Raw genomic sequence first — 24,851 nt, 5'->3', positions numbered from 1 at the left:
GGCAGACGCTCTCCTCACAACGGAGGAGGGCGAATCGCACACAAGCAGCCTGGAGGGGTGCCACCTCAAGTGACACCCCCACGGAGCCTTTGCGATAGGCTCCAGGCCAGGGGGCTTTTGAGGGGTAGCCTCTTCGATGACGTAATGCCGGAGAATTGAGGCTCCCCTCCGCCCCGATGGTCCAGTCGCTGAGTGGCCTTCGGGCATAAGCTGGACTGACCGGGAGAAGCGCCGGAGATCTAGCGGAATGGCGTAAAACCGAGCGCAACTAAAGACTATATATCAAGATGGAATAAGAAGGTGTTTGATGAAAAAAAAAATAATTAAATGGCCCGATATCATGTTTTGATGTAACAGAGGCGATTAGGAAACAGAAAAAAAATAAAGCTCCAGGACCAGATGGCATACTAACAGAGGTATATCAAAGATTTGAAGATCAAATTTCACTTCCATTTAAAGATTTACTACAAGATATAGCAATAAGAGGAAACATGCCAAACTCCTGGAATGAAGCTCTGATCACCCTGATCATAAACCAAAGACAGATGACAAAGATATCAAAAACTATAGGGCAATTTCATTGTTAAATGCCGATTACAAAATATACGCGTCTATAATTGCAACAAGGTTGAAAAAGTTTTAATTGATATTATACATCAAGATCAGGCAGGATTCCTGCCAAAAAACCAGAATGGGACTAAGCAACGCACACCTGGACAAGTGCTTGAAAGTTCAGCGTTTTTACTCTGCTCAGCGGGGTCCCAGGGACCTTTGTGAGACCTGTTGGATCGTTTTTGTGGACAGATGAGTGAGTTAAAAGTTAAAATGAAACATTAAAGCCCAACACAGCATGGAGGGGGGGACGCCCTCCCCCCTAAACATGAACAAAGCGGAAGCGTGACTGGGGGAGGGGGGAGCTTATAGCGGCAGTGGACTAGAGCAGAGAATTTTTTCCAAAAAACAAGCGCTTACAGACCTTTGAGACTTTGGCAATTTTGTTCGGTAAATGCAAACATCCCCCAAAGATGGCGATCAGAGGCATCGAGGGAGGTGGGACCCAAGCTTTCCTCAGGAAGGAGAACGGAGAGCTAGGTCATGTGACCTAACCATAGACTCTTCCTGCAGTTTAAAATCATTTACCCCCTGCTGGTTAAAGCGGTGTATTGGACGGGAACGGCTCTAAATGTAGCTGCACTTTTAAAATGACAGTGTTTATATCAAGAAGCAGCGAACCCTTGATCATAGAGGAAACTGAGACTGTATGGAGACTCTAAAGTTTAGCTTATATGGGATGGTTGCAAGCAGACTAAAAAGCAATTCTGGAGCAAAGGGCTGGCCATGGCCACCCCCACGTCACAAAATCTGCCTGTAAAGAGAGCGGTCGGATTCTCCAATCAGTGTGCGTTTGAAGCAACAAAAGGAAGGACTCTTATGATCTAAGGCAAGTAAGGAAGCGATGGAAAGTCCTGGAAAAAGGAATGCAATTTATGTACTAAATGGACAGAGCCTGTTATATTGAAGCTGATAGGAAAAGAAGATACAACAGAGAAGGAAGAGGATAAACTTGTATGATTGTATTGACTGAGGGAATCTTGGCTCCACAATATTTTGTCTGTGGGGGAGGGGAAAAAGCGTATAGGGAGAGCCAATGTCTTTTAAAGGCTATGTTTTTGTTAGTTAGCTATGGAATTATTCTCTGTCTAGTCAGATAAGCTGGTTTTGACAACTGAAGCGATGACTGATGAACACTCCTCATGTCTGAAAGCAATTGTTAAGAGTAACAAATCTTTTTTATAAGCAGTTTGTAACCTTCAACACTTGGGCTTTTACTGGCCTTCTTTTTCTTTCCCCCATATTTTGTAGGTTTCCCCTCCCTTTTTCGTTGTAGTTTTTAGAAATGCAAATTTAAAAAAAATCCCCTTTGGGGGGGGGCAATTTTTTTTTTTAATTTGCTGTTCATTCTCTGGCTATAAGTTTGAATCTTTCGCCCAGGTCATGGGACGGAGATGGCTTTGGTCGCCCTGACTGACGACCTCTGTAGGTATCTGGATCAAGGCGGTGTGGCGGCACTGCTGTTGTTAGATCTGTCGGCCGCTTTTGATACGGTCGACCATCAGCTGCTGGCCCACCGCCTTGCTGACGTGGGGATTCAGGGGCTCGCCCTTCAATGGTTTGCCTTGTTCCTGCAAGGTCGAGGACAAAGGGTGGCGATAGGGGAACAGCAGTCCCTGAGGCATCCGCTTGAGTGTGGGGTGCCTCAGGGGGCGGTACTGTCCCCAATGTTATTTAACATCTATATGCACCCCCTTGCCCAGATTGCCCAGAGGTTTGGGCTTGGATGTCATCAATATGCGGATGACACCCAGCTCTATCTGATGTTGGGCGGCCAGTCGAACTCCGACCCAGATGACCTTCATCGGGCACTTCAAGCTGTGGCTGGTTGGCTCAGACTGAGTCGGCTGAAGTTAAACCCGGCAAAGACGGAGGTCCTGGGCCTAAGTCGGGTCGGGGTCGGGGCTCCCTCTCCCGGCCTTCGATGGGGCGCCGCTCGTGCCGGTGTCGAGGGTTAGGAGTTTGGGAGTGCTCCTGGACTCCACCTTATCGATGGAGGCCCAGGTGGCAGCCACTGCAAAGTCAGCCTTTTACCATCTTCGGCTGGCGCGGCAGTTGGTTCCTTTCCTTGACCGCGATGACTTGGCCACTGTGATCCATGCGATGGTCACCTCAAGGTTGGACTACTGCAACGCTCTCTACATGGGGCTGCCTTTGTCACTAATCCGGAAGCTGCAGCTGGTGCAGAATGCGGCGGCCAGGCTGTTGATGGGTCTTACTAGACGGGACCACATCCAGCCTGCACTGAAGGCACTGCACTGGCTGCCTATAGCATACCGGATTTGCTTCAAAGTGCTGGTTCTTACCTATAAAGCCCTTGAAGGCCAGGGTCCAGCGTACCTAAGGGACCGCCTTTCTCCATATGTTCCCCCAAGAGCGCTACGGTCATGTCACCCCATAGCTGTCGTTTCGCCAAGCTAAAGAGCCCCAAGCGCTTTAGCCTTTCTTCTATTATATAATAGGATCCTACAAACAGTAGGCAATACACAGCAATATAGACCACAGTCCCTAGTCACTTATCCAAGGCCATGAAGGGATTTGTGTGTGATAGCCGATACCTTCAATTGAGCCCAGTTAACAAATGGGCAACTAATGGTTGTCCGCAGAATGGTAGTAATATGCATTGTCTGTCTAGCTCCGGATAACAGCCAAGCAGCTGCATTCTGCACCAGTTTGAGTTTCAGAATTGACTCTGAGGGGTAAGCAATGTACAGTGCTTTACAGTACTCTAGTCTTGATGTTACTTGGTGGGTACAGAATTTAGATCACTAGTTATCAATTTTACAAAAAATAAATAAAAAATCAGGTAATTTAGGAAAAAATGTTACAAAACTGTCCTAGAGACTGGGGTGAGAAAAAGGGTTGTCTTTTAGAACCAGCACAGGTGCTAGACAATAAGTACCAGCATATCTGGCTATCTTCTAACATGCTAGAAATTTACATGAAAGTGAGAAAGTGTTTGAAATACTTATTGACATCTAGGTTATATATCTGCATTTATACCAACTCTAAGTTTTAACAGTGCTTTTCAAAGGGGAGATCTAAAGATATCTGATGGTGTATCCTAGGGACACAGCACTCAAAGTATTTGCAAATCTAGGTTTTGGCTCAGTATTTCTGATGTTAGAATACTGGCACTTCCAGGATATCAATAACCCCTAGCTAATGAGAAAAGGTTTCTGTTTTGCTGTTGAGGCAAAGCAAATATTAATGCCCAACTCTGAAACATGCCTAGGACTCCCTCTTGAGAATTTATCCTTAAAGCAGGTATTTTTCACAGATACTGGTGGAAGGCTGGTGGATCTTTCCTGAATATCCCTCCTGCTAGCAGTTGATTCCAAGGACTGAAGGACCCGCAGAGACTAAAAAACCATGCAGGTGGGGAGCCATGAGGAGTGGGAGGGAACAGAGTTACCCCATCCACCCTCTTCTGCAAGAGGCAGGACAGCATTTTCCCCTTCCCCTTCCACTGCTGCCTCCTAACCTACATGGCTGCTGCTCCATAAAGATCCCGTGACCTTTAATGTGACTGGATTGGACTGCTTGAGGAAGGCAATATGGGAGAGATTTCTGACCAACAGCACCCCCTGCTGTTGCATTGTGGTGTTGAACCCCCACACCGGCTGAAGCTCAACCAGAGAGCATTGTGCATGTGTTGGACTAGGATCTGGGAGACCCAATCCCCACTCTGCCATGGAAGACTGCTGTGTGACCTTAGGTCTGTCACACAACCTCAGCCTAGCCTACCTCAGTGTTCTTGTGAGGATAAAATGGAGGAGAGGAGAATGATGTAAGTTGCTTTTGGTCTTCACTAGGGAGAAAGGCAGGGCATCAATAAAGTAAGCCATGGTGGAGCAGAGATTTTAATTGTGGCCTCCAGTCAAAATCTAGCATTCCGGCAGTTACATGATCACAGTGGCTCTCAGTCTCTTGCAAGGTCACACTACAAAGATCAATTTAGGAAAACCAAGAGAAAGAAGTCGCCTATATAATAAAAGAGCTCCCTCTGCTGGCCACATTTAAGAAAACAGTTGTCCTAAAATGGAAGTGGCCAACACTGCACAGAAATTACTGCCTGAACAGAGGTTTTGAAGTGGTTTTTCCTCTGGATTGTACCTTGCCACTAGCCCAATAATTCTCTCCCCAGCATAAAGTCTTCTGCTGCAGAACGGGAGGGAACAGCCTGACTCTGAAATTTCTCAGCATGTATAGAATTTAGAACTACCATCCACTTTACAAAAGAAATTTAGATAACATTAAAAAAATTCACAACTGTTCTAGGATTTGAGGTGGGGGGTTAAAGAGAAGGTGCTTAGATTTCAAGATCTTTAGTGATGGTATCCTAGGGACTCAGAAATCAAATTCTTTACCATTCAAGGAATATGGCTCAGTAACAGTATTTCAAATGTCAGAATAAAGGCACTTCCAGGATTATAGATAAGCACAAGCTAATTAGGAAGGATTTCTACTTGCTGCTGAGGTAAAAACTAAGTTAAAGGTCAACCCTGAAACATACATAGGTGTCAAAGAGCCCAAACGCTGATAAAAACATATAAAGTTTATTAAACACTTAGAGAATAATTTTGTTTCTAGGCAACACAAACTCTTAAAGCCATGCAACAGAGAAAAACAAGGAGGCTAACTTTCTAACACATTAATACCTTGTATTAGATGGCACAATCTTAAAGACTCAAGATCAAAGACAGAGGCTTATGCATTCTCTACATAGCCAAGCATATCATAGTCCAGGCCTCAGCACACCAGAATCACAAAGTTAGCATGGTCTTTCTCTGGCTCCTAGCCCAATAACTGGTCTTGAGCATCAGGTGCCAGGTGATGGTTCAAATCCAATCAGAACATGCTCTTGCTGGAACCAAGGTTACACCATTGCTCCTGCTTCCCCCCTCCCATCCCATGGGCCACAGGTTCCCAAGAAGAGCTAATCATCACATTCCTGACTCTGGCCTCCAAGATGATGAGAGCCATGTAGGCAGGAAGGCCCAATTACTGACACCTGCAAACTGGAATATGCCTGTTAGTATTCACATTAATCCTTGGGAGGAAACAGGGCACCCTCCTGATATTTTATCCTTAGCACAAACCTGTGAAGTGTGTTTGTGTGTGTGTGAGAGAGAGAGATACTGGGTTGGTGCCAGAACAGTGGATCTTCCCTGCATTTCTTTCCAACCCTGGGAAAACTGATTCTCAGAGCCACAGGCCCTACATAGATTAACAGCCATGTGGGTAAAAGAGAGGAGGGAGGGAGAAGAGGAAGAGGAAGAGACTGGATTTATACCCTGCCCTTCACTTGGGAGTCTCAGAGCGGCTTACAAACCCCTTTCCCTTCCCCTCCCCACAACAGACACCCTGTGAGGTGGGTGGGGCTGAGAGAGCTCTGACACAAACGGCTCTTTTTCAAGGGCAGCTGTGCCAGAGCTTGTGACTGACCCAAGGTCACATCAGCAGGTGCAAGTGGAGGAGTGGGGAATCAAACCTGGTTCTCCCAGATTAGAGTCCGCACACTTAACCACTACACCATACCACCCCTCCTCCCTCTTCTGCCAGTATCCGTTCACTGCAGCCTATCGACCTGTGTACATGGAGGTCGCAACAACCCAAGGCATGACACCTTTCCATGGTAGGAAGAGACTGCCGGGGGAAGGGCAATGCAGGCAAGAATCGAGACCATCCGTGCCTTCCACTGACAAATGGTAGCACTCAACCCCCTTCCTCAGTAAAGATCAAGCAGTGGACTTCCTGGTGGTACAGTAATTTGACCTGGGATCTCACCAGTCGCATTCCAGCCAGCACATCATATTGGCTCTGTCTTTCTCTCTCTTACTAGGCCATTGTCTGGGATCCCTGGACACCCCAGACCATCCAGGATGGCCTTCCTCCTCCTTACCTGGGAGAGTGGAAGAAATGTCCTTTGGGGGGGGGGGGATAAAGCAGGCCCAATGCACATCCAACCATCAATCAGGCAAGACTCACAAGGAAACACGCTGCAGTAGAAGCTCATCAAGGCGCCAGCCCCACCTGTGCATACGGACACGCGTCTCAGCAAGCCAGCAGAGACGTAGGCTGCTGAAAGGGAGTGGGATGGAGACACTGGCCCACCTGAGCACAGCAGGGGCTGAGCAGGGCATGCATGGTTAGGACAGAGGCAAGAGCGATGGGTGGGGCTCTCACCCACCTGGGATGATACTGGGGGGGGGGCAGAAGCACGAGGGAGTAAGGGGAAGGGGAGCCTGGGAGCAAGACTGTTGGGTGATAGTGAGATATTGAAAAAATGGTATTTAGCAGAGATAAGATGGTCCAGCAGAGCCAGAGTAAAATAATTCAGACTGAGAGTCCATGTGTGATTAAAATATAAAGTTTTTTACTAAATTCTAGCATGGGAAGGGTAACTGGGATGAAAATAACAACAGAGCTAAATCGGCTACATCCTTACTCTACAAAGACAAAACTAGAAGAGAGAGATTATGGCTACTCTTCTTCTTCTTCAGAACACCAAACAAAGATGGGAAGAGAAGCCATAAAATGGTAATACACCTTGACACTTTAGTCCCTATCAGATTCCTAGATCAGGGAGAAAATTCCCGGGTATTCTACAGCTAAAGAACATTGGTTACATGAAAAACATGTGACTTCCTGTGAGTGACACAAACAAACATTTAACCCCAGATATACTGAGTGTTTTCAACTCGTAATACCCAACAAAGATCCTGCTGGATCCCAGAAGGAAAGGGGGTGGAGCAACCTCCCTTTAAACAGGGAAGTTTCCCAAATGGCTGGGGAGGGAGAAGGCTGGAGGGTTCCCAGCTGCAGGAACCAGCCAGCTGGAATAAAGGAGCTACTTAATTCTCTCCTGCACTCATTCTGAAGCCTAGGAAACCTTCCCCATGTCAGTGCGGAGATCACAGCTGAAGGCATGCTGCCAGGACAGACATAGGACACGTCTCACAGTCACATTGTAGGAATATGTTTTAGGAAAATCAAGTGGAACAAAGCCGGGAGAAGGAACGTACACAGATACTCTAACTCACACCATTGACAGAAGACACTTGAACAAGAAGAACATGAGAGCGAGCGCATTCTCCATCTTTGAGAATGGGCTGTGATTTTGGAAACTGCTTCCAGAATCTGTCATTCAGTGATCTCTTGGAGAGCGGGATCTATAAAATAATTCTTACATTACACTTTCCTCCTATACAATTATTATTACTAAAATGTGTACCCCTATATCTCAGCCCACTGGAATCTTCCAGTGCAGCTTACATTCTCTTGAAAACAATGAACCAAATACAATTAAAAATCCCAGAACAGATCAGATAGTCACAGTCAGCAATAAATGTTCAGATATGACTGAAATACAACTGTCTACTAGAGGCATGTAAAAGTTCAGCTTCATCCTGGTATCCATACCCTGGGTTTGAAAAGGCACATCTTCATTAGGCCCCATTAATTCTCTTCTCATTCTACAAGGGTTCCTTATTTACATTCCAATCTCTAAATACTTTTATGTGACAGCAAGTCCCAAATAAACATCTTTATGATCAGTGTTAATCCAATACCAAACAAACTGTGAGACTTTCCCATATATTCTGGTCACTTCATTTCTGTGTAGCATGTTAACCTTTTTGCATCTAAAACATCTAAAACACTGCTCTTCCACGGAGCTCAAACAGGCATATATGGGTCTCCTTCCTCATTTTATTCTCAGAACCACCACCCTGTGAGGTAGGTTAGAGTAGACCGCAAGCGCGTGACCGGCCCAGCGTCACCTAGTAAGCTTCCAGGGCAGAATGAGGATTTTACTAAGATCTCCCAGATCTTTGTCTCGATACATCAAGCTGGCTTTAAAAAATTATTTGCCCCTGGGGGCTTATGAACAGTTTTAATAAGTTCCTGTGGGCCTTGCTCACTGTATATACAGACAGAGAAACAAGAGCTGATACAATTTCAAATTTTAATTAATCTTCTTTCTCAAGGAGGAAAACGATCCCAATTTTTTTGCCAAGAAGTAATTGGGTTCAGCAAGAGTCACTGCAGACTATCTAAAGAGCTTTCAGCTTTTAGGCAAAAGGTAGATGTGATTTAAGAAGTAATCCTAACAAGTTTGTAATATGTCAGAAGTTTTGGGGCACTGAAAATAAGTAACACAGTTTTTGTAATTCTTTAGCTGAAACTAAACTTCAGAAGAAAGAGCATCCTAAAAAAAGCAAACCGAGAAACCACAAAAGTTATCCACAGCTCCCAGAACGGCCCTTCAGACACAAGATCGGTACAACCCAAGTTCTCTTTATTATTAAAAATCAGAGGCTGGATATCTAATGGATATGAGGTCCAGAGACCCTAAACCCAGAGCAGTACACACAGGAGGGAGTACGGCTGAAATTTCTCCTCAATGTTAAACTGTATGCAAATATCGATGTGTGTAGAACTGATAGAGAGAAGTGAATAGTGAAATATAACTCCAGCTCACTAGAAAATTGTCATGGTTCGTAGGGAACTGTTCTTGTCTGTTTGCAATGGATTCGTTTTTAAAGCTCTAATATTATTATGAGCATAAATACGTATTTCTTAAATCTGTGGTGACAATTGCTTATTGCTTGGAAAACATTTTAGTTGGGTGAAATACTCTGCATTCCAGCCAAAATCCAACCTCACTGAGCAATCTGCTATTAGGAAGGGGGAACTAAAGAAAATGGGGGGGGGCCCCCTCCCAGATACAGCTTCCTTATTAAAAGGAGAGATTAATTCCGGAATAGAGCAGTCCCTCTGTTGTTGAAATGGTGCATGGTTTTTGGGGTAACAGAGCCGTACTAGAAAGCTACAGGAGTTGCTCTAGACAGTACAAAATTCCTATACAGAAGGCACTGCCATGTAGGAATCAGAACAACATATTGCACACACTATAAGCATGCACATGCATGACTGGAAGCTGCTACCAGCCACGGTTTCTGCTATCATGGGGACACTCCATAGAAAGACAGTGATCTACAAACATGTAGGAATGACATGTTACAATCTCTATGGACACAGCATGTTTGCCATAAAATGAATGTAAGGTATTAGAGTATTAGGCACTGGGTTGGATCCCACTAAAGGTATCACCTTCTCCCTTTCATCATTGGAAGGCACCACCATATGCATGATCCAACCCACTGTCTTATGAATAAGTGAGGCAGTTAGATGGCATACCAGCCAGCTTATGCGTAAAAGAACTTCGTACCTCATGTGACAGGGGGTAAAGCAATATCAGAAAGGTCTTGAAGATGGCAAATAGTTTCTATTTGACATAGTAAGGTAACAGAAACTAGTGGGATGCTGAGAAAAGGGTTGTTTACCACTCATCTTTAAAGCACCAAATGACACTTTTTTGGTCACAAACATCGATTTATACAGGCTGTGAGGCTCTGCCCTCATGGGACTTGTGCACTGCCCCTTCCACTGTCACACTCCTTCCTTCGCCTGTCAAACTCCTGGGCCTCAGACATAGTCCAGAGAGGAGGTTAACAGCACCAGCATCCTACCTCAACCTGGCTGGATTGCTCTAGCATTGGGCCAATCCCAATCCCTCTGGCGGCATTGGGCCAATCCCACAGGTTGCTGGGTGATGTGTCTTCCTGAGGGGGACAGGCCCCCCACCCTCCATCGGGCCACATGCACTGACGCCTATGTGCTAAGCCACGCCCCCTGCCCTCAGAGCCGCTCGGGCCATCGGGTTCTGCTGTGTGCAAGGCCCTCTGCTGCCTCAGCTGCCACAGCTGGACTTTCTCCCAGCATCTCCCTCTTGGTCCCCACTGGGTAAGAGCCCTTGCCAGGCGCTGTACCCTCTCCAGCACTGGAGCTGGTGGGGGGGGGGGAACAGAGGAGTCCAGGCAAGCCCCCAGACACAAGGTAGTGATTTCATATGCAAAACTAGCTTCCTACTATGGAGATTCCATTGTGCCTGTTTAGTTACCGAAGAAGTAAAACAAATGTTACAAAATCAACCCTCTGAATTATAGCACCTTAACGGAGCTTACCTCTACTCATCCAGACTTAATGATGTAAATGGTTTGTCCAGGGCTAGATTGATTGTCACCAATCAAACTAAAAAGCTGGCAAGATTATCTGGTTTCCAAACATAACCTAACTGTGAATGTGCCCTCCTTTAGGGTGCACCACTTTAACTTCTGGCTTGCCAAAATTCTGTATTAAAGAAGGAGCCACAGCTTTATATTTCAATTAATATTACTTTTAAACCTCATGATCATCAGGGAACTGCTCTTTAAAAGGCTACTTCAGTTTAGCCTACTGATAATGAATTCATGTCCTTGACTCTCCCAACATTTTTCTTGTACTGATAAGGATCTGCACAGCTGACCAAACAACTTTCAGGTGGGATAGTGATATGAGCACTGAAACAACATATGGAACTAAGACAGTAATGATGAACTAATACCTCATAGTTCTGATATGGTTCCCCTGAAGCACATTACTTGGTACTACATCAAAATTTCAATCATTAAGTGGTTAAAAATGCTTCACAGTTTTACATATATGCAATGGCAATAATGATTCTTTATGTTTATGTACAATTCTCTACAACCACCAGACATTCGAAGACAAAGGACAGACACCAATCTCCTTTAAAAGAAATCTTTCCAACACCATGCCCCTCTTGCCGATGACCTACCCCCAAAGCATGTAGGTTCCATAACTTGTGAAGCACTTATTGCTAGGTGATGGTGATGTGAGTAAAGAATATGGCCACTAGCTTTTATTCCAGCCTCTAGAAAGTACAGCAACCCCAGAGAATATAGAAGTAAATCATAGGTAGTGCAGAACAGATTATTATAACATGTAGTCAGATCTACTTAATCATCTAAGCAAGGTCCAGAACTTCACTTGCCATGCTTCACTTGCCAGTTTTACAGCAGGTACTACCCAAGAGAGAAACCAAACTTCTAGCTTGCCTCTTCAGCAGCTGATGCTATCGCGCTGGGTGTGGCGAAACAGCCCCACTAACCTACTATCACTACTCTGTTCTGCCCTCTGAGGCATGTGGGCAACAGCAGCTGTCCAAGTCTTCACCTGGCAGCATGCCAGTCTCCCAGCTTTCCTGACCCTCCCTCTTTTAGTACCAATGTCACCAACTGGCCTTTGTAGGAATTAACCACTCAGAGGACCATGGCTCCTGGATTCCTCTCCCTGAACTACAGTGCTAAGGTTCCACCCAGTATTTGCATCTCCTGCTACCCAGTGACTCGTTATGACGGGGACAGCTTACTGTACTTGAGCACCACTGAGGGATTAGCAATTTGCCAACTGACCACACCCCTTCTCATGGTGCCCATTTTAAATGGCACATTCAAACAGTGGAGGTCTAATATGATACAGAGAACGACTACTAGCCTTCAAAATTATAAAGCATTTATTAAAAATAAGATATCTACATGCATACTCAGCATAGCAACAGATTGAGCAAGGAATCCAAAAGGTGTAAACATGCAGTTCTTCTGTCCTTCACTCTGTATATGCCCTTGCTGATCTTATTTTTTAACATTCTTTAACTTTGAAGTTATACTGTTCTAAAAGCTTTCCATTACTTTGGTGTCTTTGTTTAGGTAGCCAGACCTCCACATGGCAATGGTGGCCTTCAGCAGAATCCCAAATGTGAGAATCAGCCAAAAAAACAAGCCCTCCTCCTCTGTGCCAAGGGGTTTTATTTATCTGTTAGTCCCCCCACACCCACCCCGTGGGTCAAAGAAGCCTTTCCTGAAGTATCTAGGAAGATGCATTCTAGCCTCTTAAACCTCTCCCCAAGTCTCTGTCCCTTTCTAGGAGTCAGCTTCTAAGTTGGAGGTGTGAGCTGACATTTCATTGTCTCTGTCCTGGGAGGCCCTTACCATTTCTAAAGCCTCACTGGGTGAGACTTGGAAAACAATTGATTTCTCCCCTCCTGTCTGTTCTCTGCTATAGAGAGAGAAACTTAACCCTACAGGTGAAGGGTCTGTACAGCCCAAACCTCCCAAGAACACCATATTTCTCCGTACTGGGGAATATCAAGCAAACCCCCAACTGTCACACAATTTTAGACTCTTGCCTCTTGCATGGGGTACCCCCCCCCCCAAAGATCAACAAATGTTCTCTTTATTTGTGAGTGCTTGAATTTTTGCATTATTGGACCTTTTCTTCTTGGTAACCCAAGTTTTAGACTAGAGCATGTACAATGTTTAGATTATTATTTACAGTGCTTTCAAGCAAAGAGTACACTCTAAGCTTGTATCTAATATTCTAGTGACAGTACTGCCAGTTTTCTCACAGATTGTTTTCCTGGATAAAATGTTAACCTGTCAGCTGCCTGTTGTGAAAATATATGTGCTCTAAAACTTTTCTTATACCATTTGTTGCTGAAAGATTGACCAGAATGCCAGGTAAGTAATGACCATTCTGAGCCCACTGCAAAACTCAATACTTATAGTTCACCATTAACTACTTTACAGTCACTAGCAGTCTTCTCCTAAAAAGCTAGCTTAATTGCACTGAAGGCTGATAAAGCAGGAAGTCAAAAGCATTTCAACTAAATCCTGCAAATGTTCCTTTGATTTCACACATCAAAATAGTTAGCCAATAAATCAGTAGTTAATAATCGGTTAATCAGATCAGAAATAGTCATAGCAGCATTAAGTGTTCATGGTAGGAGGGCCCCCAAGGGGGAGGGGTGCTAACCCATAACTCAAAGAAATGCACAAACCAAAACAGTGTGAATTGTGTTCACATCCTCATGGCTATCAGCACACAGTGTGGTGAGAGAGCCAATGCACACAAGCCAGGAGGTCACAGCCAATACCTTAGAAAGAAATTTACCTTCAGACAGAGTGAATAGCATTACCACAGTGAAAAGTGCATGTAACGGGGTCAGTATTTTTTTTGAAAAAGCTACATATAGCCAGTATTTAAATAAAATATTTGCACCTCATACCAGGGTTCCCTTTCATACTACTGAATAGAAATTCAGTAAGGCTTTTCCTTGAATCTCCCTCCTGATTTACAATTATAACTAAGGGTAAACTAAAACCAAGGGTACATCAAAATAATTAAAAACCCAGATCCTAAATGCTTTTTTGGAAAGTAAATCCCACTGATCTGAATGGGAACTTATGGCCAATTCAGGATGCATCAGACAGTTTCCCTTGGTCTTGATTTGATGCTTGTGTGCTAAATCACAGTGAAACATGACCAAGCAAGTACTGCAAATACAGCAGCACTTTCAGAGGCTTGATGAATTCAACTCCAGTCATGTGACTGTTTAGGCCTGCATTAGTCAAGCTCTCATTGCCCTTGTGGGGTGTACAGATAGGTGGAGAGGGGGTTTAACACAGTAAACAGCACCCAACACTTTCAAATTAGAGAAAACAAAGGCATTCGTACCCTTGAAGGTAAGGAGAGATGGTGATGTGAGGCCTGTTTCGACAATTTTTGCGCTGCATAGGGGGCTACTTGCAGTGGAAGGAGAAAAACTGTCCTGCCCCCACCTTGGTCCTCCTTTCTCACCTCTGGCTTACAAAACACTTACTTATAGGGGCAACATTTCCATATAACTAAATGCATGTAAATATAAATCATTAAGTCGATTCCTAGATTGTATGCAGGGTGCAAATTGTACAGCTCAGGCCTACGTGCGTTGGATTTTGCATGCACAGTTCCTCTGCAAAGGTTCTACCTATGTTTGCATACCTGGCTGACCCAGAAGCACGTCACTCCCGAAAGGTGGGAGGGTGCAGTCTTTCCCACCAAAAGGATGGAGGAACAAGAAAGTTATCCAAACTTGGCACTTTGGAGTGAGAAACTGTTTTCCTATCATCCATTTTGATATGGGTTGCACAGGGTAATCTCCTAGTGCCTATACATATTAGTGAAAGGGATATGCTGTTTGGACGGTCAGCAAAATGTCTTGGGCTGGTCTTAGAACAGAATGAAAAGGCACAGAACACGTATCCACATCCCCACCTGGAAGGCAGATAGGTGTGTGTATATTTACATACATAAGCGTATTCACATTCTAGTCTTTGCAGGAAAATGACTAATGAGTTCCAAAGTGAAAAGTTCATCTTAAAAAAAAAATGTTACTCCTAGCATACCATATCTTATGGGACATGTACACCGAGCCATAATCCAGGAACAAAAGTTTTCACTTACCGCAGTGTGACTGGAAAACCTGTGGCTTGACTACCTGATTGCAGATATTGCACACTACTAGATAGAAATCATCATGAGCTGGATAATGGCCAAATAAGTGCATATCTGTGGGAGAGTTGAAAAAATATATATATACAAGTATTAGAAGTTGTCCTTTCAAAAAAAATCTTTTTCAAAAAGTTTTAAAAACACTCAGAAAAAAATCAGAGTCACTACAAAGAAGAACGGAATATGCATCTCCAACTCTACTATCTACCATTTTTTCATGTAAACTAAGAATGGGACATCTTATGTGGGCTACTCAAGACACAAGAAACAATGTTTGATCTCTGCGTTGGATCCTGTGGATCCACTGTGCTAGCGGAGTTATTCTTCTCCAGCAGAGACCGCTTCCCCCCAACACAAGATGCTCTTCTACCACCAACAGAATGTCCTGCCTCCAGGGAAAGCTCCATTCAGAAGAGGGTTGTATACCCACTGGTCTTCTGGGATCCAACCCATAGTATTGTAGGTAACAAACATACGAGTAAAAATGGAGTAGGGTGAGGAGGAAAAGAACCATCATCTTCCTCCATTCAAACTGTTGTAATTAAGAAACAAGACTCCTTTTCCAAGTCATACTCATATATATTCACTCCTAATAAAGCCTTTATTGAGTTTATATAAGATGGTAAGCTTGCAAATGTTTAGACACTTTTTGAACAAGAATGGGGAGGGGGGACAAAGGGAAAAGATCCACACCAATAGTGCCACCTGACATGCTGGTGGGGGGGAATGAGGTCACAGGAAACATAAGATGCTGATTGATTATCCTCAGGACAATAAGACCCCCTAGTTGTATCAAGAAGGACTCCTGTGCAAGGCCTTCTGAAGCAAACCTTTTGGTCAATTCTCCTTGCCTGTTGGCAAAGCAGAGGCTCCTAAGGAACAGTCCCCATTCTGCTCATTAAATGTTCCATCCTAGGGGTGAAGAATAGCAATAATCAACATGACACGTCCCAGCATGATATTTCCCATTAATAATCTAAGGGAACTCCTGACCTATTTAAGAAATAATTAGCTCCTTTCACTCCCAACTTTCTACATAAGGAGAAAGAAAAGTCAACTACAAGCCTCATTCTCAATAATGGAAGACAATTATTTGACTTGATGGGCAGCCATTAGTCTGTAGGAAAGAGCAGTAGAAGAGTAGTCAGTAGAAAAGAGCAAGAGTCCAATAGCACCTTAAAAACTAACAAAATTCGTGGCAGGGTACAACCTTTTGTGAGCAGTGACTCAAATTTTGTTAGTCTTTAATGATTTGACTTGTTCAAAAACCACACAATGCTACACCGGCACAAAAAGCCAGTCTAAATATCTGCACGCTCACTGTCTCATAAGATTTTTAAAAAAGAAAAAAAGAACGGTGCGTACGCATTTTCTAATTTTTAAAACAGAGAATCTATTTAACTTAAAACAAAATAGGTATTCCAGTACAAGGTTCAGCAACAGTGTTCCTCAGTACTGAACAAATAAAATTATTGTCTGATATTGTGTCTCAGCTTTTTGTTGTTGTATCTTTGAATCACTCAGTGTACCTGAACTGGTGAACTAATAATTTGGGAGTAACACAATTGGAGTAAGTTAGCAGTTCTTCATGAAGAAACTGAAGGCAGAGATAGGAAAAGAGAGAACATTTTGTCACATAAAAGGTTGATAAAGAAGCAATGCTGTACGGTTCACAAAGATCAGTCAATTGTAGACAAGCTGCAACACCGCAAACAGGATAATGAGTTGTAATGAGCTGGCAAATGAGTGGTTAAATAAAGATTAGATCTGATAAAATAGAGATTAGAATGTCATGAAGACCTATCATATGATTGGAGGATCCCACTGACTAAAGCCAAATGAAAATCCTTGAAGAACAAGTTTCACTTTAAGCAATTTGTTCCCTCATTTGTGTTTTATGACAGATATATCCCTACTGGTCAGTACCACTCATTCAAAAATGCTGATTTCCCCCCTCACACCAATGGAAGCCTTATGCAGTAGATGTAATATTTGCAGAGGTAGAGTAGGAAGCTACCAGTGTGGTCATTCAACACACATTGAAATACAGGACCTCACATTGTGGGGTTGGATGCAGTGATTAGTCAGCAGAATGTGGGGGCAGTCATGGATCTTTCCTGCATTCCCCTATCCCCAGCAGTCCCTTCAGACGTTGGAAAACTTGATTCCTGGGCTTGTGTGGACTAACAGCTATGTGGGTTCGAGGGAAAGGTGACACATTTGTAGAGCTGGTGTTGGCAGGGAGAGGACAGAGGGGGAGAATTGCACACTTTCCCTCATCCTCAGTACATCTCTCCCCAGCCATATGGCTACCAGCTCATGTGGGTCCTGCAACCACAGAAATCAGCTTTCCTATGGTTGATACTGCTGGAGGAAACACAGGAAAAGATCTGTGATTCTTGAACCAAAGGATCATTGGATCCAATCCATAAGGGCCTGCTCTTGATTGGTAAAGTCATGTACTGTACAAGACATTAGTCCATAGGCATTTTCAGTGAGATATTTTCAGTGATACTTCGATATCACCTGCATTCAATCAGATTTTCTGACAATCCCATAAATCCATTTGGCTTAAATAAACTGCCATAAACTGAAAATTAACATGTTAAAAGCGGGATCCAGAAGAGCTGCATGTCCCTACTATACATGAGAAATATTGGGACAATAATTTAAGTGTACACTGCAATTCTACTGAGTACAATGCCCCTTAACTTATATAAAATGTATTCTGACTAGATTGCATGTTAGAAAATCCACTAAGGGGGAGAATAGGTTTTAAGGTCAGAAAACAGTCGAGTGCACCCCAGATTCCTATTGTATAGTGACACACATCAGCAACGTAGCAGAATAAGAATTTTTTTTTTCAAGCCAACACAGGCGCAAGATTTCACTTCAACAACAAACAATTTGAAGAATACTTCTGCCACTTAATCCTTCCCCCAAAAAAAGCTCTGTAAAGTTTGCACTATAAAACAATGGCTAAGGTATCTGAGCTTGTTACACATAAAGTAATTAGAAAGTTACTTCATCATTTGAATAAATGTTTAAGCAAATTCACTTAAGCCATTTTGTTTATCAGTTTGTACCACCTGGAAACCCTCCAAGTGGCTTTGGATAAAGTTAAAGTTAGTGAAAGAGAAGTCATTTGGGAGCTTGAGCCACAGGCAGAGGAGATGCATGCACATGGCCACCAGGAAACTGCCAATGTAAAAGCCACCCCAGCCAACAAAAAGAGGATAAATGCCCTCACAGAGAGGTGCCTGAAGCAACAGTGGATTCTATAGGTTTCCTTAAGCTAGGAACCATCAGCAGCCCTTATAACTAACAAGATGCTCTAACTCCCAGTGGTCTGAAAGCCTAATGAAAGATGGCAATTATGATCCTGGGGAACCCAAGTAAGTGCCTGCATTCATCATTTCCCATAAGCTTGTATACGCTATTTTGTATCTGGTGACTAGAAGGCCTCCTTTGGCAATGCAGGCAAATGAGGCACAGCAAACAGGGGCCAGCATGCCATGCTGTAATCCATCTTCAGGCGGCAATGCTCCTCCTGACAAGATTTATCCTTCTTCCCCAATCTAAGTCAATGAGTGTGATCTCTGTTCAAGCACCTTTCCACCTAAGACCTGGCAGGCGCCCAAGCCAGGGGCAAACTGAGGTGGCACATCACAAACAAGGGCAACTAGGACAAGAGAAAACAGAGTTTATTGCTAAAATCAAGGAACAGGCAAGATGGGGCCTGCAACCAGAACTAAAATCAACTCCACAACATTACAAATCATTCCTCATTGCTCTTTCAAGTTCATCTCAGATAAAAAGATCGCCATCCCAGGATTAAAGGAACAGGATAAGATGACCCCCCCCCGGGGGGGGAGAACAGGATGCAGCCATCATCTGAGTTTAGGAAAAATGGGAAAAGTTGGCTAGATAAAAATGCACAGCTGGTGCCTCAAATTTCAGTGGCTTCAGCCAGCAGTTTGCTGCCAGCACCTACAAGTATTCATTCATGGACCAACATCTGCCCTTTCAGCACTTACAACTAAATAGTACATTAACCTTTTTTTTTTGGCACATGCAAGCAGTTACTTGAGTGCTCAGCATCCATGCTGCACTCATGAGAATCAAGCAAACCATGACTCTATTCTGCAGCAATTCATATATCAGGTTGAATTGTTTTAATTGTAATTCATGTTTTTAATGTAACTTATTTATCTTATTAATTTACATGTTTTTATGTAAGCCGCCCTGAGCTGGCTCCGCTGGGAGAGTGGGGTAGAAATCCACTAAATAAATAAATAAACAGCAGTTGGGGAAAGTTGCTGTTGTTGTATATCAGGACTGTTGATTCTCATTCCCATCTATTTGTAGGTTACATTCTCCCTATGCCCTATGGGGTAATCATGACAAATTATATATACACACATAATAAAAGGTGAGCCTTAGATATACACTTGGCAGAGGAATACCTGTTCAATTTTTCTTGCAAAAGCAACCCCATTTTTACTTCACAGTGCAGGTATCACTTTAAAAATACATTCATTTCCAAGGAGCAAAGATACCAAATGGTTTTTACTGAACTTCCTGAACACATGGATAAGCACAAGCAATAAAGATAACAGGACAATAACCAAAGAGGAGACTGTCTTATGACTAAAAATTAAACAACATATTTAGATGAAGTACAGAAGGCAACTCATTACTACATGACCTATACTAATGTTGCATTAGTTAATGTGCTGGGATAAAACAACCTGACAGAATGGCTACTTTACAATTTTAGATTTTATTTAGAATTACACTGTGTGTTTTTTTTAAAAAAATTTTTTTTAACAAATACATCCCTCATAGTGTTTAAAGTGATTGAGCCAAGTCTTTCCTGTCACAACACATACAATGAAAACCATGACTGACTTCTATAAGACCATAGGCATATTTGATTCATGACAGAATATTAAAATAAATGAATCATGAGCATGCAGCCTTCCTATAAGGAAGGGAACAAACCACGAACAATCCCATGACTACAGCAACCTTTCCCATTCCAAAAAACAGCTATGACAAAACCATTCTATTCATGACCTTAGGACCTCAGCCCTCAAACTCTAACACCATGACAGGGTTCTCTCCTCCCTAATGGATGAATTTTACAATTCCATTGTGGATTCTGACAGGCCCTATGTAGAGTGAAGCAAAGATGTGGGCTAGAAGTCAATGTAATTCCTAGTTCTAGTAGACAGATGCTATCATCTCAGGCTACCCAAGGTCTTGAAGGGTGGAAACAATCTACAAGTGGCTGACACTGGTGGCAACAAAGAGTGACACATCAGAATGACATGTTGCCTCCCTGGTGCACAAGCTAATTAGACCTTAGAATGCTAGAGATGCTAAAGAATGCAGATAATTTCCAATTAATTACAGTTTACGTGGAAAACAAAACTATTAGTGAACAAGAGTGGAGCTGCAAGAACCATGCACTATAGGAGGAAGAGGAAGTGATTAACAACTCACAGTTTTTCCAGGCCCAAGTAAGAAATCAGGATAGCACTGAGATTACCAAAACTATCAGTTTTGATTGTCTTTTAGATTACAACAAGACGGGGACCCGCGATACTCGCGGGGGGGAGAAGAGCTCCGTCTCCTCCATCCCCCCCCCCGCTCGATCTCACCGAGGAGGTGGCGGCGAGGCCGGTCCTCCCCCCCCGCCCGGCTCCGAGGCGGAGGCGGCAGCGGAGAGGCCGTTCCTTTCCCCCCTCCTTTGCCGGGCTCGGCGGCGGCGGGGCCAGTCCTCCGCCCGCCCGGCTCCGAGGCGGCGGCGGAGAGGCTGGTCCTTCCCTTTGCCGGGCTCGGCGGCGGCGAGGCCGGTCCTCCCCCCGCCCGCCCGGCCCCGAGGAGGCAGCGGCGGCGGCGAGGTCAGCTACAGAGCGTTCCGTGCGCTTTCGGGGGGATTTAAACATCCCCCCGAAATTTTTTTCTACTTTTAGCATTTTTGTGCACACGTGGGGACTGGCCCACGTGTGCACAAACCTCCCCCTCCCCCCCAAGTGCCCCCGGAGCGCTGATTTAGCGATCCGCACTCCGGGGGCAACTTGGCTATTAGATATATAGATTACAGAACCCATGGAGATTCATGGGGGCAGAGAATTTCACTTGCTTCTTTTCCTAACCCAACAACTCTAGCAGCCTTTCCACTTCTCTCCCACCCATCTTTTTCTGTCTCCACCCTACCTTCAGTATTATTTCCAGTCCCATTTTCCGCCTCCCTTCTCATCTTCCTTTTGTTCCCTCCTTCCTCTTTTTTACCTTTTTCAGTCTCCCCTCTACCACTGGTAACGTTGCTTCACATTGCTTAGCAACTCCAAAATGACTGTCAATCTCACAATGTAGTCTCACAAGATCTGTAGGCATTCCTTTTACAACTACAATGTAGCAGAGGCATCTCTCTTACAATGTCTGTTTAACCCCTTTTCAAAATTTAAGATTTGTCTGCAAACATGGTGCTTCCCACATTTTTAGAAATCTTCTATATTTGTACGTGGCTCCACTGTGCATAGTTTTGGATCCACACCCTGATGTCAACTTCAGAATCTATATATCTAATAGCGAAGTTGCCCCCGGAATGCGGATCGCTAAATCAGCGCTCCGGGGGCAGCTGGGGGGCCGGGGGAGGTTTGTGCACACGTGGGCCAGTCCCCACGTGTGCACAAAAATGCAAAAAGTTGAAAAAAAATTCGGGGGGATGCTCTGCGACCTACCGGGCTTGCGTGCGGGGGAAGGGAGCGAACGGCCGGTGAGGCCCAGCAGCGGCGGCGGGGGAGAAAGACCGGTGAGGAGGGGGAAGAGACATGGAGCCAGCGTTCCCGTGAAGGGAAGAGAAGCGGCCTGCGGCAACGTCCGAAGGGGAGAAGGCGGCGCTCCAGACACACACACACACACACCCCTCCTCCCAAGAGAGCCCCCGCCGGCTCGCGCCCGAAAGCGGTGCCCCTGCTTGAAGTTGCCTGCGGGCGCCCGGCTCGGGCCGCTGGGATGCGGGCCGAGTGAGCGGCTTGCCGGGGCCGGCGGCATGCGTGGCGGCAACTTGACCGCCGGCCTTGGAGCGGCCCCCTTGGGTGGCTTCCACCTTGGCCGCCATCCTCATCTTCACCATCGTGGGGGGGGGAGAAGAGAGAGAAGGGGGGGAAGAGAGAGAAGGGGGGAGAGAGAAGGGGGGGAGACAGAGCCTGGGGGGGGAAGAGAGAGAACGGAGTTCAAGATGAACTCAGTACGCAACATTTTGTTGCGGGTCTCCACTTGTTAAATATATAATAAACACTGAACTGTCAACAATGTTTACCTTTCTTTATGGTGGAAACTTCACTACATGGTCTGCATTACAACAAACAGTAAAATAAAGAAAAGCAGAAAACGGTAAATTTTAAAAATGCATTTTACCCAATTACTAAGCTTTGTCTGCAAAATGTAACTTCAGAATAAGGAATGATTTGATCAGAGGGAAGCAGAGCCTCCTCAATCTCACTCACACTTTGGAAGGTCCACAGAGGAGTACTTATACTGTGGTCTTTGTGTAATGTTACTCCACAGTCAACAACAGTCCCTTCCTCATTCCTTTTTAAAACCTTAAAGAGAATCAAAACACATGAGTCAGTCATTGAACTCCCATGTTCCACCACACAACATTAAGGAATTTGAGCACTCAATCTGACAGAAGGTCTTGCTGCAACTCTTCCATTTATGCTGACCCATGTCTCCAAACTGGCCACTCCTCACATGCACTGTTTAATTTTTGTGTTCCTTCGTGATGGGAGCTTTAATGAAGTTTAAACTCAAATTCAAGTTACCTACTGTATTATTAAATGGAACCCAACACAGAAAGAATTTACTTTTTATTCCAATAGACATTGCTCTTTTTCCAGAATAGATATGATTTGGATGTCAGAAGAATTATCAATGAAAACACACAAAATTGAAATTTTGCCCAGATGTAATTCGGACCATAACCCTGTTTTGTGGACCTCTATTGAAAGGAATAAATCCTTTCTCTGGAGAATAAATGAAGATCTGTTGGATAAAAAAGATGTTACTGAAATGTTAAAAGAAGAAACAAAACAATATTTCCAACAAAATCTGAACAAAGAGACATCAATACAGGTAGTGTGGGACGCTTATAAAGCTGTGATGAGAGGGATTCTCATCTCGCAAAATGTGAAGCAAAAGAAGGAAAAACTTCAAAGACAAGTGGAAGTGTTGGAACAAATAACCCAAAAAGAAAAAGAACTGAAGAAAAAACCGGGGAAAAAGAAGATTATTAGAGAACTTCAGTTGTTGAAAGAACAGCTGAATGAATCATTGAACCAAGAGCTCTATTGGAATTTAAAGAAGTTACAACAAAAATCTTTCGAAGGGGCGAATAAACCGGGGAAATATCTAGCTTGGCAACTCAAAGCGAGAAAAGAAAGAAGAATAATAACCAAAATTATATAAGAGGGAAAAGAATTCGTTGACCCTAATGGAATAAAGAGAAGTTTCTTCAAGTATTATGCTAAATTGTTTCAAGCAAACAGAATAGATCTTGAGAAGATTAAAAAATATCTAGAAGAGATTCCACTATCCAAAATAAGCAAAGAGTTTAAGGATTTGCTAAATGGACCAATCCAAAAAGAGGAAGTGAGGAAGGCTATTGAAGAAGCGAAGTTGGGGAAGGCGCCAGGGCCGGACGGATTTACTGCAAAGTTTTATAAAAAAATGAAAGAGGAACTTGTTCCGGCCCTGGAAGCTTTATCCAACGATATACGGTTGAGCAAGAAGGTGCCAGACTCATGGAAAGAGGCAATTATTTCACTGATACCAAAGGAAGGTCAAGAACTAACGAATGTAAAGAATTATAGGCCAATTTCTCTTTTAAACAATGACTATAAGATTTTTGCAAAAATTATTGCAGAAAGAGTGAAAAATTACCTACAAACAGTGATTTCAGAAGATCAAGCGGGCTTTTTGCCAAAAAGACAAATTCGAGACAACGTAAGAATAGTAATGGATGCAATTGAATATTATGAAAAACACCCCGAAAAAGAGGTAGCTTTTTTGTTTGTTGACGCGGAGAAAGCATTTGACAACCTCAATTGGAAGTTTATGTTACAGATGATGGAAAAAATTGATACGGGACAACAATATAGAAACTGTATTGAAGCTATCTATTCGGAGCAAAGAGCTATATTGAATGTAAATAAAGAATTGACGAATAGCTTCAAAGTACAGAAAGGTACTCGGCAGGGTTGCCCCTTGTCACCGCTATTGTTTATTTGGGTGTTGGAGGTACTTTTACAAAAAATACAACAAGATCAAGAGATAAAGGGTTTGACACATAAAGGCTTTAAATATAAATATCGTGCTTTTGCAGACGATGTGATGTTTATTGTGGAAAACCCGATAGAAGAGCTACCGTTACTATTCCAAAAAATAAAAGACTTTGGAGAATTGGCAGGATTTTATGTAAACAAGAACAAAACGAAGCTTATTTGTAAAAATATGAGGAAACAAAAACAAGTGGAACTACAAAACTTGGTACAATGTGAAGTGGTAAAAAAGACGAAATACTTAGGCATTGAGTTAACTGCAAAGAACATAGACTTATATAAGAACAACTATGAAAAACTATGGGCTAAGTTAACCCAAGACTTTAAGAAATGGGACAAAATGAATTTGTCACTGATGGGAAGAATTTCAGTTATAAAAATGAACGTCCTACCACGTTTGATGTTCCTGTTCCAAACAATACCAATACTTAATAAGACAGATTTGCTGCAAAAGTGGCAACAAGAATTATCAAAGTTTGTTTGGGCAGGCAGGAAACCGAGAATTAAGATGAAGATACTTAGTGATGCCAAAGATAGAGGTGGACTACAGTTACCGAATCTCAGACTATATTATGAAGCGGTTTGTCTGACCTGGATGAAGCAATGGGTGAAGTTAGAAAACGATAAGCTATTGGGGTTAGAAGGTCA

The 24,851-nt window shown here is 43.6% G+C and overlaps 1 protein-coding gene across 1 annotated transcript in view; it reads right to left on the bottom strand.

Annotated features, from left to right (window-relative positions):
• The window catches only part of ATXN7L1 (ataxin 7 like 1), a 127,794-nt gene that overhangs the window by 60,229 nt on the left and 42,714 nt on the right, over positions 1-24,851 (bottom strand). The window contains exon 3 of the mRNA XM_015415051.1: positions 14,803-14,907. Coding sequence (XP_015270537.1) covers positions 14,803-14,907 — 105 coding nt within the window. The remainder of the gene's footprint in view (positions 1-14,802; positions 14,908-24,851) is intronic.

The sequence above is a fragment of the Gekko japonicus genome, unplaced genomic scaffold (assembly GCF_001447785.1).
Source record: "Gekko japonicus isolate JY-2015 unplaced genomic scaffold, Gekko_japonicus_V1.1 scaffold5, whole genome shotgun sequence".
NCBI classification, from domain to species: Eukaryota; Metazoa; Chordata; class Lepidosauria; order Squamata; family Gekkonidae; genus Gekko; species Gekko japonicus.
This window is presented reverse-complemented; position numbering and strand designations above follow the sequence as displayed.